A 19,099-nucleotide genomic window follows, 5' to 3' on the forward strand; every position below is an offset into this window, starting at 1 on the left:
TCGCGCCATCACCCAACCGCCCAGCCCCTTGGATCGCCTCGGCGTCTGATGCATGCGTACGTCTCTCACGATCGACAACGTAATGAACTTTATGCCCTAGCCCTACTATGAGTTTGCTGCGTTTCTACTCCACTGTTTCTCGCCACCACCTGACCTGACCTGATCGCAAAGGTTTGTATATGACAAAAAAAACACTACCTAATCGTACATATTTTAGGTAGAAATGGAAATCACGTCAAGCATGTCTTTGAAATTTGAATGTATCGAGACCTCAGAATTAGTCCCCCTTTAGTCTCTCCTAAAAGAATGTCCATGTTTTTTTACCCCCTGGACTGTAGCACGCACTAGCAGTGACCTGAACAGTAGCCAGGCCACGGGTTGCCCCAACCTCTGTCGGTCGTGGAAGAAAAACAGCGTGGGTGGTGTTTAGATGCGTAAATTTTTTGGTTACCCAACTGAGCCCCAGGCTCAGCAAGCTCCCTCGGTGCGGTACCGGGGATCGAACCCCGGTCGGCAGCTCCCAGACTGGAGCTCTTGCCACTGCACTACTGCGCCGTCCGCGGTTTCAGTCCTCTTCGCATGCGATTCCCATAAGATGCCCCTATAAGATGCGACCTTGATTAACAGCAACATTTCCAACAGATTTGAGTAATGAGAATCACATAATTTTATTTTTTTAAGATGATAAAAAATCATAAATTATTTACATTTCTGATCAGAGGATCTCAGTAGAATTATATATAATTTCTAGAGAAACTGGAGCACGGACAGGCACCAGTTTCAGAAGTCAGAAATTTAGAATCCACAATTCAAAGGCTGTACTCATTATTATTGGCTTGTGTATATGTGACAAAGAAGAAGAAAAAATGTTGAATACTATAATACAGGTCATCTAATCCACATCTTTGTATTGAGATTTAGGGGGAGGTTAGTTGGTGGCTTCCCACCAAGTCCAGCTTTGATCATCCTTCCTTCAATCAAAGCCCCCCAAGAACTGACAGCAGAAAATAAGAAGAAACAAGGACATGTATACACACACACCTAGAGTCCTAGACCTTTGCCTCCCACCACCACCAACAAAAGAAGAAGACATCCAAAGGAAACAAGGAACAATACCAATCCCACTATTTTGCCAACTACCATCTAGCTGTCTACCGGTGTCCCCCGTACCTGCTGGCTCTATGTACTTTTTATCGATATTTTGTCACTTTCTGACTTTATTCTTTGCTGTCGCTCTTCACCACCAGAAGGGCTGTTTAATGCCATTACCCCCTGCTAATTACCGCGGTAATTTAATTGAAGAGTTTAAAAGAACCATGGGCAGATGGAAGGTGTGGACTACTACTAGCAGTTCATGTCCACCATGGCGTCGTGGAAGGCGGCGACGCGATCGGGCGTCACGCACTGCGTGATGAGCCGCGCCCCTGGCTTGTGGGCCCAGGGCTTGACGAGGATGCACGTGGCGATGCAGTCCAGGTTCGTCAGCGGCACCACGTGGGCCGGCGGGCCCCACCCGTAGTCCACCTCGGCGAAGCCCAGCCGCGTCCAGTCCGACACCAGCAGCGTCCGGTAGTCGGAGGTGATCTGGTACGGGTCCCCGGCCTCCTCCCCGGCCGCCCACCGCGCGAACTCCGACGGCAGCCGCTTCTTCCCCTCCCTGATGATCCGCACCACGTCGGTGACCGAGGAGGTGGAGACCTTCCCGGCCGTGGAGGACACGCGCATGATGTAGTAGCAGTTGCCGTAGAAGCCGACGCCGGCGCGCGGGAGGCGGGCGGCGAGGAGCGGCCGCGCGTTCATGGCGAAGCAGAGGTGGACGGTGGTGCCGGCGTCGAACGCCGCGGCGCGGGTGCGGCTCTGCCACGCCTTGGCGATGAGCACCTCGAAGGCCGAGCACCGGCCCCCGCCCGACGCCGCCGCGAACTGGGACTTGAAGTGGTCGATGTAGTCGGCGGAGATGTCGATGGCCAGGTACTCGAGGCGCTTGGCGCCGTCCAGCTCGGGGAGGCTGCCGACGTGCGCGCCGGCCGGGTCCGGGATGGCGTCGCGGCCCCAGGTCGGGGGCGGCGAGATCTGGTCCGCCCCGCGCGCCACCTCCCCCACCGCGCCCATGAACTTGGCGGCGCCCAGCCCGTCCGCCACCGCGTGGCTGAACCGGAACCCCACCACGAAGCCGCCGCACCCGAACGTGGTCACCTGCAGCAGAGCACATTCGGCACCGGCGGTCAGAGAGCCGGAAGGAAATCCCAAATCCGCGCCCAATCGGAGCAACCCCGCACAATGCGGCTCGAATCGAGCGCGTACCTGGACGAGCAGGATGAGCTTGTTCTCCTCCTCGCGGCTGGGGCGCGGCAGCGGGTGCGGGAGCAGGTCGTCCTTGGGGATCTGCAGCGGGTACTCGAGGTACTCGACGTCCTCGAGCCGGCACCGCACGGCGGCCTCGACGAACCAGACGCCCTCGCCGTTGCAGTCGACGTGGAGCCCGCCGGCGCCGTCGGACACGGCGAGGCGCCCCGCGAGCGGGTAGTAGTCGACGAGCGCCCGCGCCAGCGCGCGCTGGATGGTCTCCGCGGGGCTGACCCCGTCCCGCGCCGGGTCGGGCTTGAAGACGTGCAGCGACTCGATGAGCGCCATCTGGGTCGGGTAGCGGTCGAGCCAGGACAGGCGGTGCGGGCCGGTGGGCGTGGGCTCCGCCGGCGGCACCAGGCGCTGCGCCAGCCGCTCCACCGTCTTCGCCGGCGGCTCCATGGCTGGCTGGCTCGCCGGGCGAAGGGGGTGAGGAAGGGAAGGAGAGGAGAGGAGGGAGAGGTCCCCCTGCCGCCGCTCTGCTCTCTACCTGCCCCTGCCTGGGATTCGGTGGTGGTGGAGGGGAGGGAGAGGGAGACCGGTGGGTGGGGAGTGCGCTGTCGAGGTGAAGTGAAATTGGGAGTGGTGGTGGTTGCTTGGAGTTATGTGCAGCGGCGGAGGTGGAGGGTTTTATAGATGGGTGAGTTCGTCGGGGAGTGGATGGGCAAGCTGGCAGGCGGCGCGGCGCTTCTCCGGGAGGGAGGGGAGGGGGAAGGTGGCGCACACGCACAGTGGCGGACGCCGGACGGGGACAGCTCTGACCTCTGAGAGGGAGGTAACGGTAAGATGAAGAAGAGGAGCAAGGGAGTAGGATTGGGGGGCCTCGGGCCTGGGCCCTGGGCCTGGGCCTGGTGGGTGCCCGTGAGTGACGAGGAGGATGCGAGTCACATGGACCCGGTCCACGAGCCATCCAATCCGAAACCTGCTCTATACCGTGTTTGACGCATGGAAAAAAATTGGCGATTGTTAACCTGGGTTTTATTTAGTTGTAAAATTCAAAATTTGAAAATTATCATGTCGCAAGAGAATTTTACATGCATGAAGTATTAAATCTAGATAAAATAAAAAATAAATTGCATAGTTTGCTTGTAAATTGCGAGGTGAATCTAATGAATCTAATTAGACTATGATTATATACTAAATTGGTACCGTAATTGCTATAGTAAATATTTGCTAATGACAAATTAATTATTCTTAATAAATTCATCTTGTAGTTTACAAACGAGTTATATAATTAGTTTTGTGATTAATCTATATTAAATGTTTTAAATGTGCAAAAAATTTATTTAAAATTTTTTACGGCTGCAACTAAACGAGGTCATGCTCGAAACACCTACCATCCAACCCGAAACTAGAGCCAGCAGCGATCAGCATTTAATTTCTTTTCTTTTCTTTTTTTTGAGAGAGATTCTCAGCGATTAGTATTGGTCCCGTTTGATTTGTGTTGCTAGTGAATAGTGACATTTTAACCGCTAATTATGATGTCAAACAAAATCAGTTTATAAAACTAACTTTAGAACCCCATGTTACATGTTAGTAACCTGAAGAATCTAATGAAGATTTTGATCACGCCGTCGTCCCTAATACTACCCGTCTACCCCAAGGAGAACGTTGGGAGCGACGCCGCCGTTGCCCGCCCCGGCGAATTCCCTCCCTCTCCCATCTCTGGACTCCGGCTGGTCCCCGGGGGGGCCGCGGCCGGCCGTGGCAGCTGGCGGCGCGACGGCAGGGGATGGGCGCGCCATAGCGCCGCGCCGCGCGGTCCTTCAACGCGGAGATCCGCAGGGCGATCTGGAAAACGCGTCGGGCTCGTGCCGTGCTGGCCGCCGCCGCCGTGGGTCTCGCCGTTTTTTTTAAATAAAGAATAGCTGCGCCATCGAGCACGAGAATGGAGCGAAAAAGGAAGAAAAGAAAAGTCGGGGCTGCACGGGAGCCGCAGGGCTGCGCGGCGCGCTCCTGCCGTGCTCGCGTCAGGAATGTCCGCACGGAGAATGCATGCGTGCCCCAAGGGGGGGGGGGGGGGGGGGGGGGGCTTCGAGCGATGGAACCTGTCCGCCGGCGCGGTGCCGGATAACAGCGTGGACGGGCGGGTGCTAGAACCTGCGACCTGCGTGGACAGTAGGAGGATTTCCCATTCTTCTGCAACGTTCCGATCCCGTTCGCATCAGAGGGGGAGCTGCCCCGAACGAACCTCCGTTGACGTGCGCCTACTTGGTACTTTGGTAGCCATCTGCTCAACATGCCTACGAAGCTCGAGGATCGGTCTGCGCGCCTTGCGTACTAGCGTTTTGTTTAGATGCACTTAAAATTTCAAAATTTTATAAAATTCTTCGTCACATACAATATTTAAACGCCTGCATAAAATATTAAATGTAACTAAATAAATAACTAATTACACTATTTGACTATAATTTACGAGACCAATTTTTTGAGCCTAGTTAATCCATGACGAGACCATAATTATCAAATATAAACGAAAGTGCTACATTATTTTGCACCTAAAATTTTTCGCATCTAAACAAGATCTAGATAAAAATCTTTGCATAATTATTGCAATAATTGGTTGATCAACTCTAGGCGCTGCACGTCCACGCCAACGTACGCCTCTCCCTCTCTCCCGATGAAAGACAAAGGCCGGCTTGTCACCACGCGTGCACGTCACAATACAAGTGTCGGCTGGGCCTCGTCTCCCGTTCGCCGGCACCGCACATGCCGGTACGACCCGACCTCGTCCTCGAGGCTCGAGCTCTGTGCCCCGCCGCCGCTTTCTGGTCAGGTGCGCCGCCCTTCGCCCCGCCACGTACGGTCCTCGCGCGAACCGCCGTAGCTTGGGCCCTGTTTGGTTTACTGCTAGTACTACTAGCACACATTTCCCGAGAAAAGAATCTTCAATGCATGGAGTACTAAACGAAGTTTATTTGCAAAACCTTTTCACGGATGGGTGTAACTTTTCACGACGAATCTAATGATAGTAATTAATCGATGATTGGCTACAGTGATGCTACAGTAACCATCCTCGAATCGTACGGTCAAAGGCCTCATTAGGTTCGTCTCGCGAAGTAGAACATGGCTGTGGAGTTAGTTTTGTAAATTACCTTTATTTATTATCTTTAATTATTGGTCAAAATTTTTGTACTACTTGTGCTAACCTAAACCAAACAGGGCCTTGGCTAGCAGTCAGGGTCATTAGCGTACGTACGCGTGCCAGGGTCACAGGCTCTCGCGGCGTGATCCGTCTCGTTTGGTGATGGGGGAACGATGATCTCACTACACTGCTCCTGCTCCTGCTCCTCGTCGCATAGACGCATACGAGCGCGACCACAAAGTTTGGCACCACGCCCACCTCGCTGGCTGGCCTATATACGGTGGCAGCAGCACACCTCGGTGGCTCAGTCGCGTGCTACAGGTCGTGCACTGTAGTGTATGGGTAATTTTGTTTCTGGATACTGTTCAATGTTGATCTTTGTTAATGAACACTACTCAAAATAGTTTTTACGGTTGGATATAATTCAAACGTGAATATTTGCCAATAGACACTATGTATATTATAATAATAACTTTTTATAATGGACTCAAAGTTAGACGAACCAAAATAGCTTTGCAGAAATCTGATAGGTGGGGTTTGTTTTCTTTTTCTCTCCCCTGCCTTCCCATCCGGCATAGTTGTCGTTGAACTCTAATGCCCCTCTTATACTAGCGTCATTGCTCCGATGCGTTGCACCGACGCGTATCGGTTTATCCAGTGTGTCGGTACCCTGCAACTGGGGTACCTACTCCTACTGTGTCAAGACTCGCGTAGTTATCCGTAACTACGCCCTAAGGAGCTGAGCAGCCGGGGTCCGGCTCTATCTCACCGGACCAACGGTCCCGGACCTGCTTCCCGCTCGGGGACGGGTCCAGTGTCACCACGTGTCCCAGAGGTGGAAATGCTCAGCACCTGTGGCCGCGGATCCGGACCCCCGCAGGTAAGTCCGGGACCTCCACGTGTCTATCCGGACTCCCGTGAGCTCTCGGCTCAGCTAGCTGCTCGGGAGGGGTCCGGAGCCGCCATGTGTCACGCAGACGCGGGTGCGGGCGCAAGCCTTCCGCTGGAAGCTCCCTCACCCACCCGCATTAAGTGCGAGTGGTTGAGGCGTGCTCTGCTGCCGCTGGGCACGGGACAGTTTTGTCAGTCTACACTGTGGATTGCCAGCCCTCCTGCCGCATTAAATGCTGGTGGTTGAGGTGTGCGCTGCCAGAGCAGGGCATCGGATACCCACTCACGGGTTTGACAGGCGTGACATGACAACACGGTAAGCCCGCCTGTTTTCAAGGCGGCTCGTCAGTTACCAAGGCAAGCATTAAAGACTCAGCGCCGCGCGGATGGGCAACGAGTCATGATGACCAGCTACTAACTGGAGCAACAGTGCACGCTGCTACAGTGTAGTGAGTCGGTAGTTCGGCGCTTCATCATGACCTCGACGCGAGGTTCCACAAGTTTTCACACATGCAGAGACGGGCATAGCTCCTCCCCCAGCATGCACACAAGCTCAGGCAAACACATCACACAGTGGGCGTAGGGTATTACGCTCCGGCGGCCCGAACCACTCTGAATCCTTGTGTGCTTCCGTGTTCTTACGCCTCTAGATCGAGCATTTCTTGACTGCCCCCAAGCACATCCTACACTTAGGATTATGCGGGTGCACTATGCCACCCCGCTGTGGGTTTGCACACCACGACATTTGGCGCACCAGGTAGGGGTTGCTTGGCTTTCGCTTGATCATCGGCTCGGCATCACCATGTTTCAGGTGCGCGAGCGCCCGGGGGCCAGAACTCGCGCGGCAAGCGCCCGCGTCAGCAGGACGGCAACAGTGGGTCATGCTCTCCCAGCTCGTCATCAAGCAGGTCTGGGGGAGCACAGCTTCAACAAATCCCAGCTCGCAGCATACCTCACTCATGTGAGGAAGCCCGCTCCGGAGGAAAGCCGACTTCGTTCGGATCAAGCCCGCTCAGGCGGAAAGTCGACTCCGGTCGCACCAAGCCCGCTCCGGCGGAAAGCCCACTCCGGTCGCACTAAGCCGACTCTGGTGGCTCTCTCCGACGTTAAGCCGACTCCGGTCGCACCCCTGACTCTACATCTCTGTCAGTCCTACCCTTAGAGGCCCAGCAGGGAATAAAATCTTTTCCTTTGTAACTAGGTAGTACTTCCGTGTGGCCCAGTCCGGTGAGCCTCCCCCGTGGAGGGGTCCGGACCTCTGCGAACCAGGTTCAGTGAAGCGTACTCACCCTCCGGGGAGGTCCGGAGCCGTGTAGCCGCTTAGCCTGGTTCCGTACCCTAAGCCTGCATGCTCTACCTCCCTAAGACGAGTACCGTAGTACCTAAGACTGGGGGCTCGGGGTCCGGACAGTTCCGGCCTCATAAACCTGTGTTCTGGCTTACATCGCACATCTCATGTATATCTAGTTATAAAGAAAAAGTTTATTCTCAGTTCGCCTCTAAGGATGTTGCATTCCAATTTCAATCTACGCATTCTGTTTGCGCTAACCCTCACGTGGCTTCTTACTCTTGTGCGGTGATTGTGGTCCGAATTGAGTTGGCTAGCTAGTGACTTAGCTCGAGACCCCTCATGGAAGAGAGGGGTTCGGACCCCTAGGAACCTGCAGGTTCAGGGAAGCGCACTCAATCTCCTGAGAGGTCCGGAGCCGTGTAGCCATTTAGCCTAGTTCCGTATCCTAAGCATGCACGCACCACCTCCTGTGAATGAGTGCCGTAGTACCTAGGACTAGGAACCTGGAGATCCGAATTTTCTCTTAACCTAAAGGCCGGCCTCTTGAGCCCCGTTCACTGAGCTTAGCTGTCTATCTCAAAGGATCACAGCCAACAGGATTTGGGACCCGTGGGCACGCACTACTAAGCATCTACCTTGAGTCATGTGCAGGTCCAAACGTGATGATGAAGCAGGTGACCCAAAGGATGGACAACGCAGGACAAGACCCTTGCGGCTCGCACCGCTGGGCGCCAGAAGCAGCCAAGTTGCTCACAGTAGTGGCCCCGCATGCGGGTTCGTTGCCTCTCCCGAGGCGGGCCCGAGGGCCTCTGTCGGTACCCTGCAACTGGGGTACCCACTCCTACTGTGCCAAGACTCGCGTAGTTATCCGTAACTACGCCCTAAGGAGCTGAGCAGCCGGACCCCTGGGGTCCGGCTCTATTTCACCGGACCAACGGTCCCGAACCCACTTCCCGCTCGGGGACGGGTCTGGTGTCACCACGTGTCCCAGAGGTGGAAATGCTCAGCACCTGTGGCCTATCCGGGACCTCCACGTGCCTATCCGGACTCTCGTGAGCTCTCGGCTCAGCTAGCTGCTCGGGAGGGGTCCGGAGCCGCCACGTGTCATGCAGACGCGGGCGCGGGCGCAAGCCTTCCACTGGAAGCTCCCTCACCCACCCGCATTAAGTGCGAGCGGTTGAGGCGTGCTATGCTGCCGCTGGGCACGGGGAGCTTTTGTCAGTCCACACTGTGGATCGTCAGTCCTCCTGCCGCATTAAATGCTGGTGGTTGGGGCGTGCGCTGCCAGAACAGGGCATCGGATACCCACTCACGGGTTGGACAGGCGTGACGTGACAACACGGTAAGCCCGCCTGTTTCCAAGGCGGCTCGTCAGTTACCAAGGCAAGCATTAAAGACTCAGAGCCACGCGTATGGGCAACGAGTCTTGATGACCAGCTACTAACTGGAGCAACAGTGCACGCTGCTACAGTGGACTGAGTCAGTAGTTCGGCGCTTCATCATGACCTCAACGCGCGGCTCCGGAGGCTAGACTCTACTCCGACAGGACAGCTCAAGACTATCCCTGGTCAGAAGCTACGCACGAAAGCCGACGACAAGATCTCCGGATCTGAGGCATTGAAGGCCAAAGTGTAGTTTATAATACATCGCGGGGCCCGCCTGTCGGGGCCCCGCTCAGTGTACGTGCTCCCCTTAGACATATAAAAGGGAGAGCACGCCCGCTAGAACACAGGTTCACACAGACACGAGGTTCCACAAGTTTTCACACATGCAGAGACGGGCATAGCTCCTCCCCCAGCTTGCACACAAGCTCAGACAATACATCACACAGTGGACGTAGGGTATTACGCTCCGGCGGCCCGAACCACTCTAAATCCTTGTGTGCTTCCGTATTCTTACGCCTCTAGATCGAGCATTCCACGCCACCCGGTTGTGGGTTTACACACCACGACACAATGCTAATAACTTTGTCGCCGAAATCGTCTGCTGCTTGAAATGCTCTTTGAGTAATCAAGCCGTGCTTGCACCGACGCCTTCTTCAATAGTGTCAGATTATCTGGTACTGATAGCAAATTTATCCCAAACCTGAGCCTCCGATTATCCGGTGCTGATAGCACTTTTTTTTCGCAAACCTTCTGGAGCTTCTGAGTAAATAGTCGGAGCAATTTGCATTGTCATGACGTTTGTCTTCAGAGTGTCGGATCATGCAGCTACTGAGTTTCTCTACACTTGATGGTCATTGCGATTTTGCATTGTAACGGCTCGTTAGTTTTTCATGCCAACATTTTATCCGCTGCTCTATTTTAAGTTGAACTCATCCAATTTGATACTTCTTTGATTTTTTTAAATTTCTTACTTGGCTAGAGCTTTGTACTTTATCCATGTAATATGAGATCATTCACTTTGACGAACATAGTTAGTCCCATCAATCATATTGTTACTGTCAGATACAATGATTAGGGGCACCCTAATCAGGGGACTAAAACCACCCTAAAAACGCAAACACATGCTGGGCAACCGGGCCCACGAAGGCCTACAGCCTCCTTCCAATCTGGAAGAAAGGAAATGACTCGAAAAAGCCCAACACGCGGCCCACGTACGCAGTGCGGCATATCCGCACCCTCCTCGGACCCGCGGGGTGATCTCTGCCTCGCTCGAGGGCTCCCCGCCGAAGCCCTCGACCGCGCCCCAAGCCTCCGCCTCGCTCGAGGGTAGCGAGCCTGTCCTCGAGAAAGTAGAACGTCTCCGCCTCGCTCGAGGCCACCCCTCGACGGAAAGGACAAACGGCCCTTCCGCTCACCCGCCCGCCGTACGGAGGCATTAAATGCCAACCACTCCTCCACAGCGCACGGGTCAGACGGCGTCAGGCCGCCATTCCCCATAGTGGCTGTGACCGGAGTCTCATCCGCCAACTCCGGTCACTGCTCCGCCATTCCGGACGTTGTGACGACACTGTGGGAACCTGCGACACAGTGCAAGACGTGCTCGGCACTGCTCCAGCTACTATACTGCCAACTCCCCATACCTCCTTCGTACTTTCCCTTCCGCGGAGCCCTCGAACGGCATGGGCACGACCCTCGGAAGCGGCTCCGGCCTTGACCAGGACGTGACCCTGGCTTGTAGGACGCTCGGAACGCCGTCACGCCACGCCTGGAGGACGGTACCCCCCACAGCAACGACCACGCCGCCTGCTGGAGCCGCCAGGATGCCGGCGCGATCTCCGCAAGACCAAAGATGATGCCCAGGACGACTGTCACGCCCGGCGCCATACCCCACAGTGTACTTCCCACAGTGCTCAACCACTGTACCCCCGCGATTCGGGAAAAGACGACGACTTCCACAATCCCCTGTGCATGTACACCGTCCCTCCTTGTGTCTATAAAAGGAGGAGGCGGGCTTTCTCTTAAGGGGTCGGCCCATTCGGTAGAACACAACGCTCAGCATTACTCACGGAGCACATACACTCTTCTGAGCCCCGATATTGGCACTCGCCTCAATCAACCCCCCTCTAGCAGAGACTTGGGAGCTTCCCTTCCTCTCTCGCCTCGCTTGTACCCCCTACTACAGTCACCCCCAGTGCAAGACAGTACAGTGCTCTCGCACACTCCTTTGTTGGACGTACGGCCCCATGGCCGGAACTAGGATAAACCCGTGCGTTACTGTGTTGCCTCTTACATCAACATCTGGGACGAGAAACACGCAGCATCATCACTGGTTGGGTCCGGACCGCCGGGTCAGGACACCAACCGTTGTCATCACCAAAATTATAATAATGACCTAATGGAGCTATTTTCTTACACGTGTGCTGACGCAATGATCGGCGATCTCAGCTCGTCCATCCATGTGCGTGGGCTGCATTGCATGTAAGGCTGGCTATCGAGCCGGCTCGGCTCGGCTCAGCTCGAGCTGGCTCGATAGGATAACGAGCTGGCTCGGCTCGGCTCAATATTAGAACGAGCTAAAACCTTGGCTTGGCTCGGCTCGTTTGCCAGCTCGAGCTGGCTTGTTTAGCTCGTGAGCCAGCTCGACAAAATGCTAGCAGCCACCAGCCATGGCGCGGGCGGACTTCGCGGAGGCCGCGGCGAGCATGGGGATGAGGTACCTGGACTACAGCGTGAGCGTGGAGGAGAGCGTGGGTGTGGAGGAGAGCTCGCTGATGGAGATGCTGGGGCGGAGCACCCGACAGTTCGGGACCCCGACTCCATCCACCGCAGCGACTGGGGCTAGGTCTTCGAGCTCTACCTCACGAAGCAGATCTTGGCGAGGCCGAGGGGCCACGCGGTCACACGTGCAGGGGCGACCGGCGTGGCTGCGCGCTGGCCACCTGAGCGAGGGCCGTGGTGCAGGCTGCGCCGCACGTCTGCCTGGCTCGAGGGGTGGAGTATCGGGGCGGAGGCTGGATCCGGGTAGGCGGCGCTGCCGTGGTGGCCAGGGACGGGCGATGGCCGACGGGCGAGGGGGTGAAGGGCCGATAGCAGACGGGCGGGGCCGCGGGGCGAGGCCGCGAGGGTGGGAGTCGGGTTGGGGTCTCGCGAGTCGCGACTCTCGCCGTCTCGACCTCTCGGGGAGATGGGGAATCGGGCAGAGCACTCAGGCGGCGGAGGGACGAGGGAGAGGAGAGCTGCGAGCCTGCGACGGGTTGTTGTCTTGTGGATTGGGCTGGGCCTGGTTGCTGGGCCGGTTACTAATTAGCCTTTGGCTTGATTCGGCTCGCGAGCTGCTCGCGAGCTGCTCGCGAGCCAGCTCGAGCTGGCTCGATAAAAGCCCGAGTTGAAACATTGGCTTGGCTCGGTAACATTTTTTAACGAGCCGAGCCGAGCCGAGCCACTAATGAGCCGAGCCGAGCGAGCTAGCGAGCCACGAGTTTTTCGTCCAGCCTTAATTGCATGCGACTATGCGAGGTAGGAGAGCGAAGCATTAGGCTCCACCTCGCTGTCGTGTGGATCCCTGCTTCTCCTACGTGCAACCTGCGGTCAGTTCAGACTTCAGAACTATAGGTGGTTCTACACCTCGGTCTCGATCGTATGATCGAAGGTACGATGCTCCGATCAGATCCTACCAGCCGTACGTTGTGTGCCAATGACAACTTTCCGAGCGTGCACAGAGTGCGTGTCGTTTTTTTTTTTGAAAGTGGTTTATTTTTTTATAACAAAAAGTGGTTTAATTTGTGTGTTGTTGGATGAAGTCGATGTGCCACCTTACTCTGGCCGTGTGTGTGCCTGTGTGCACTTGTGACGTATTATTAGCTTCTAGAAAGCAATCTTTTTTCCTTTTCATTTCTTCGATTGGCTTTAGTTACGAAAGAGTCGGACAGTTGCTGGATTACAATGGGCCACCGGCCACGGGTTGGCGTGGGTCAGCGAGGCCCGGTGTCTGCCCGCAAAGGGTAGCGGAGCGTTAGTGGAGGGAGTGTCGGGACTTACTCGAAACAGCCCTCCGTTCCACAAACGGAGGGAGTAAGGGTCTGTTTGGCAGGGCTCCGGCTCCTCTAAAAATAGCTCCGGCTCTGGCTCCTCAGATGGAGCGGTTTTTCTGGTGGAGCTGGAGCTGTTTTAGAAAATGTTTGGCAAAATAGCTTCACTTGTTATATTGATGTATAAGCCGCGTGAAACCACGATTTCATGGCTTCACCTTGCCTGTGTAAACCGCCTATGGCTTCAGGACCGGCTTCACACGTGAAGCCGGTCCCAAACCTACCGTTTGGGAGGGCTTCGCCTGGAGCCGCTCGTGAAGCCGCTCCAGAAGCCCTCCCAAACGGGGCCTAAGTCAGGACATAGGCAGAGCGTATCAACCAGTCAAACTGTAACAAGGGCTGTGTGTTTAGTTCCGCGAAAAGTTCTCAAAATTTTTCACTGACACTTATCACATCGAATTTTACGATACATATATGGAGTATTAAATATAGTTAAAAAATATAACTAATTACACAATTTGATTGTAAATGACGAGACGAATCTTTTGAGACTAATTACTCCATGGTTGGACAATAGTTGCCAAATAAAACCAAAACGTGCTACAACAACTTTTTCGCGAACTTTTCACGAACTAAACACACCCAAGGAAACAAGGAATTGAAACAGCGCAGTAGCCAGTAGACATGGACCTGCTGCACTGTTTTGGACAATCCTGGCTTTTTTTCCAGATTGGCAAACAATGTCATCCTAGTACTGGCTTGTACCGAGGGGGTGTTTAGTTGGTGAAAAAGTTTGGGTTTTGTTACTGTAGCACATTTTGTTGTTATTTAGCAATTAATATATAATTATGAATTAATTAGGCTTAAAGATTTGTCTTGTCCTAATCAGTTAAACTGTGTAATTAGTTATTTTTTAACTGCATTTAATGCTCTATGCATCTATTCAAAGATTCGATGTGATGGGTACCGTAGAATTTTTTTTGGCAACTATACACCCCCTGATAAAAACTGCTTTACTTCTACATCAAGTAGTACTAATAATGTAGCAACGCAGCAGGCATCATTTTTGCTAATAATGGATCATTACATAAGTAGTCCTAGAAAAATCTTTGACGCCCTGGCAATGAAAGGATTCGAACAGAAGAGTTCTATTCAAAGCGACCAAGTTGGGATGGAGATTCCAAAAGTAATCAGGAAGTGGGCACATGTCTCGGCCGGAGAGAAGATTTTCTGGTTTCATGTGCTCTTGTTCTTCAACCCTGATGAGTATGTAGTCTTTTTAGACGCATTCAAAATTTCAAATCTTCAAGCTCCAGTTCTATATATGCTGCAAAAATCTTCAAGCAGCCGCCAGACAACAAGAGTGTGATCTTGTCTTGTCTGTTTGTCTTTGAATTCAGCTCTGTGTTTTTTTATCTAACATAATTAGGAGCGCTCCTTTTGTAACCTTTGACAACTGCAGAATGTGTAGATCGTGAGACTTTTGCGTGTACAATATTTACAAATCAAGCTAAGCCTCGTTTCTTTGTACTTTTGCTTACCTCTTAAAAAACATCAATTTTACAATATGGCTGCTGATTTTTAGTTGAGAATGACGCACTAGTACGTAGTGGATTTTTCCAGAAAACTAATCTCATCATTACATCTTACATAATATTTAGGAAAAGTAACGTATAGCAAAAAAAATATTTTTGTGCGCATGCAAGCGTTTGTGTTGTGTTGATGCATGTATATTTTCTACACTCAAAGATTAACCAAGGTGCATTAAGATTCAAGCTTTTCTACGAGACTTGTCTGAAATCCTTTCAATATTAATTCTTCATATAGACTAGTAGAGGTTCTGGTGCGCAAAGCTGAAATTCAGATAGCAGTTTCCTTTTTTTTTAAACGCTGAAATTCAGATATGGCTACTGTAGCGAAAATGGCATCTCATGACATATTTCAATATAATGTTTTGGCGATTGATGACACACACAACACTTGGACTAATATGATTGTTAAGAAAATCATTCTCAGGCTTTTAGGTTCAAGTGATGACAAAGAGAAGATAGGCGTAGCTATGCCCGAAGGGCCACCCCTACGGGGGTTCCGCTGAAACCTCTTCAGTCCAAAGGACAAGAATCGAAGAGACTGTGAAGAAATTCAATACACCGGTTGAACTGATGTTAAGGAAAAGACACACGCCGGTGTAATTGTCCAGAAGCTGGAAACTGAAGATACACTCACCGGATTAACCGACGTTGAAGAAAATGCATACGTCGGTGCATTGCCAAACGAAGACCGATGAAAATACATACACCGGTTGAACCGACGATGCATCGGTCAATTGCATCGGTTCAGTTGTCCAGAGAGGTGGTTTTTTGGAGGAACATGAAGAAGTTACAATCACCGGTTAAACCGACGCTAATTTTACATACACCGGTTGATTGCATCGGTTAAACCGGCGATACACTAGTTATTTGCTAATGGCTAGTTTTTCAAGTATCAGTTTACATACACCGGTTGAACCGATGATGGCTTTTGGGGTACGTCGGATTAACCGGCGTTACGCAGTTTTCTGGCAGCTTTTCTCCAACGGCTATATTTGCTTATGCTGCCTATATATACCCCCAAGGCCGGGTCATTTGAGAGGGCTGGAGTTCAAGGAAGTATACAAGAGCTAAAGATCATCTCCAACCACCATAGAGCTTCATTGTACATCATATAGGCTTAAGCACACTTGTGAGAGTGCTTAGTGCTTGTAATAGGGATTAGTTCTTGCGAGAGCTCCCTTGAGAGAAGTCTTGCTGCGGCAAGCAATCCTTGTGATTCGTCGTGTGACCCTCCGACTTGGTGTGGAGTGGCAACGACACTTTGTGTGGGGGAAAAGGAGGCCCCCTCCTTGGTGGAGAAGCTCCGTAGTGGATTTCGGCCGGGTGACCGAGAGAGACGGTGGCGGTGCACGAGACTCGGTGTCTTGTGGGCACTTGCCTTTGCTTGCCGGCATCGCCATTGGTGGCGTAGTGCAAGACGGTGATCGGAAGAGTCTCGGTGTCCCGTGGACGTAGGCGTTTATGCCGAACCACGTTACATGACCGTGTCTACTCGGGAGTTTGCATCCCTCTTGCACTTACCTCTTTACTTACCGCATTACGTTTCTGCACCTACTCTACCTTGCATACCTTTACTTTCCTAGTTAGTTTGATTAGGATTAGCTAGGTTGCAAGTCTTTTTAGGGGTAAGTAGAGAGTAGCATAGATAAACCTTAGTCATAACTAGCATGCGTAGGACGTGTTAGGTTTATCTTATGCAAGTAGTTTGAGCCCTAGGTTAAAAAGCGATTAGCGACCCTATTCACCCCCTCCCCCTCTAGGGTCGGACACCCCGGTGATCCTTACAGCTACAAAAGAACTAGTTATATTACAAAATTAAAGTTCAAAGCTCCGAGGGGCAGAGCAATAAAAAAAATAAAAAGAGCCTGCTTTGAGCAGCTTGCTTAACAACCCTTTATTGTCCTTTTCTCATGTAACGTATAGTAACGGTGACTTCTTCGACGCCGGTGAAGACGGCGGTGGCCGTTGAGGGCCTCGCTGACTCGCGTGCGGCAGGATGGCGGTCTGCGCGAGGTGCGAGGAGGCACGTCTGTAGGCGCCGCCCCCGCGGAAGGCCTTCCACGGTCGTGGTCCTAGGAGTTTCAGGTGGGGTACGTGCTGTGGTGCAAATGGGATGCTCTGGGCGAAAGCCTTTGCTTAGATTGCTGGCAGCGATGACGACGGCGTCTTAGTGCGTCGTTTTCCCTGTTGGGGGCGTCATCTTGGATCTCCATCCCTGCGGCACGGGTTCTCTGGGTGAAAACCCTGTCCAATTCTTTGGACGAGCGACGGCGGCGTCACTGGCGTCGTCCCCTCCTTAGAGGTGTCGTCTCTTGTGACCCAACTCTGCTCTGGCATTCCCAGTGATGACGGCTCATGGAAGGCCCCTTTCGGTGGTGGTGCCGCACGGTCTTGTGCAGGTTGGCGAGCTTCATGGGGGTTGCAAAGCTTGCGTGGTGGCATTCGCACCCTTGGTAGCGGTCAGGGGTTTTCTCACTTCGTCGGTGTGGCTGCTGGCAGCAGACCGTGGCGGCTGGCGTTGCTTGGCAGCTGTCAGTGCGGTGCGGGACAACATCAGGCGATGGCGCTTGCGGCATCGACATCGTGCGACGACTTGGCTTGCGGCGGATTGCGGTGGGTGGCTCAGCTCTGCTGGACTACTTCGATGTGATTCATCGTCGGAAGACGGCGCAAGCGACTACCTTGGCTTGTTGGCAAGGCGGCGGGAGTCTTTTGCGCGGGTGGAGCAACGAGGTGATGTCGGTCTTCGGTTGGGGCATGGCTGTTCTTTGGAAGCTCTAGGAAGCGAGGCAACTCCGTCTCTATCCTGATGGCGACTTCTGAAACGGATCTGTGATGTGGAGTGTTGTGGCGGACGTGGCGAGGCCCCCGCGAGCGGTGTTTCTTCGAGGCGACGAGAGTGAGGTGGAGTCCAACGGCAGATGTGGCGAGGCCCCCGCGCGTTTGTGCCTTTGCGAGACTGTGAGGCAGCCTGTGAGAGGTCCGGATCTGGTGTTTTCATCCTGTCAGGTGGAGTGTGGTTTCTGCAGCGGTACTTCGGCGATGGGTCCCGCATGGCGGTGGACTTTTGGTGCGGTGCGGTCTTCTTCTCTAGGTTGACGCGAGGTCACAGCGGGAGTTCGGCGGCAGCTTTTTAAGAGTGTCTGTTGGTGGACGTCGCGCGCCTTATTATTGTCGTTTCGTATGGCTATGTTTTTTTTCTTCCATGACTATCTACTTGTATTCACTTCTTCTTTATCAAAGAAATGGGCACCATCTTGTGCCGGTTCGTTCAAAAAAAACGGTGGCTTTTTGAAGTCGTTGGGTATAGCAGTAGAACAAACCAATGATTAGTGCCGTTCATGTTTTAATAAATGAATATTGCATGGCCTTTCACGTTCCAAGGCGCAAGTGTTTAGGTAGAACTAACAATACAAAATTAGAAGTCTTTCACACAACAGCAGAAAAAACACGCAACGCTGCAGCAGTAGTGGACATGAACCATAGGTCTAGAGCTCAATTATTTATATACCCTTGCATTTGGACTCCTGGCTTTGTCAAATTGTCAAGTGATGATATGACTCATGTCATCCTATCTATTATTGGCTTGGACTCAAATCAATTGTTTTAATTTTATTCTACTATTTGTACTCCCTCCGTTCCCAACTGTAGATCGTTTTGTCAAATTTAGATTTGTATTTTTTTTTGCTATGTATAATATTGTCAGTACCCCAGGACTGGGGTACCCCCTCTTGCTGTGTCCAGACAAGGGCCTTGTAGTTATCCTTGACTACGTCCAAACAGCCGGACCCCTGTGGTCCGGAGTTCTGTTCTCTCGGCAACGGTCCCGGACCTGCCTCACGACTGGGAAAGATCCGGGAACGACGCGTGTCCCGGAGGAGGCGGGCAGCCCGAACAGCCGGGGCTCCGGACCTCCCGAAGGGTCCGGACCCCCGCGGAAGTCCCGGACCCCTCATAGGGTCCCGGACCTCTTGTATGGTAACCGGACCCCTCGCTAAGGGAAGAAGTCGACGCCCTACCTCTGGGTGGTCCGGCGCGGACACGTATACAAGGGCGCTTGGTCTCCATACAAAGCCTCACCCACCACTGCATTTATTGCGGTAGGTGGACGCCCCGCATTGATACAGTGGAAGCCGAGGCGATTCTTTGACCAGGAGGCACTATTGATCGCGTATTACCAAGGTAGTGGAGCCGCTGGCGCCGCCCACGCCGCGCCTGCCAGTCTGCCATAGCAAATGGATACAACGGCTCGGTTTCGCCCATTATGACGCCTACATAATAGCCTCAGCAGGCTACGCCGCAAGCTACGCTACTCCAACGGGCACCTAGCTGACGGGACAAGGAAAGACCCCCCTGGGTCAGAAGAGCAGCAGTACGCATATCGGAGGAAAAGATTCATAACCACTGTTGTCTTTTAAGTACTCTGCGCAGTATGCTGCACAGCACGTTGGGCCCACTTGTCGGGGCCCAACGTCCAATGT

General features: G+C 53.2%; 1 protein-coding gene across 1 annotated transcript; it reads right to left on the reverse strand.

Annotated features, from left to right (window-relative positions):
- Positions 1 to 794: 794 nt before the first annotated feature.
- On the reverse strand, positions 795 to 3,089 carry LOC120664289 (acyl transferase 7-like). Its single transcript, XM_039943442.1, has 2 exons — positions 2,305 to 3,089; positions 795 to 2,196 (listed from the first exon to the last, which is right to left on the reverse strand). Exons 1-2 carry the CDS (start codon positions 2,746 to 2,748, stop codon positions 1,345 to 1,347), a joined length of 1,296 nt encoding a protein of 431 aa, XP_039799376.1. The 5' UTR covers positions 2,749 to 3,089; the 3' UTR covers positions 795 to 1,344.
- Positions 3,090 to 19,099: the final 16,010 nt, after the last annotated feature.

The sequence above is a fragment of the Panicum virgatum genome, chromosome 3N (genome assembly GCF_016808335.1).
Source record: "Panicum virgatum strain AP13 chromosome 3N, P.virgatum_v5, whole genome shotgun sequence".
In the NCBI taxonomy this organism is placed as follows: domain Eukaryota; kingdom Viridiplantae; phylum Streptophyta; class Magnoliopsida; order Poales; family Poaceae; genus Panicum; species Panicum virgatum.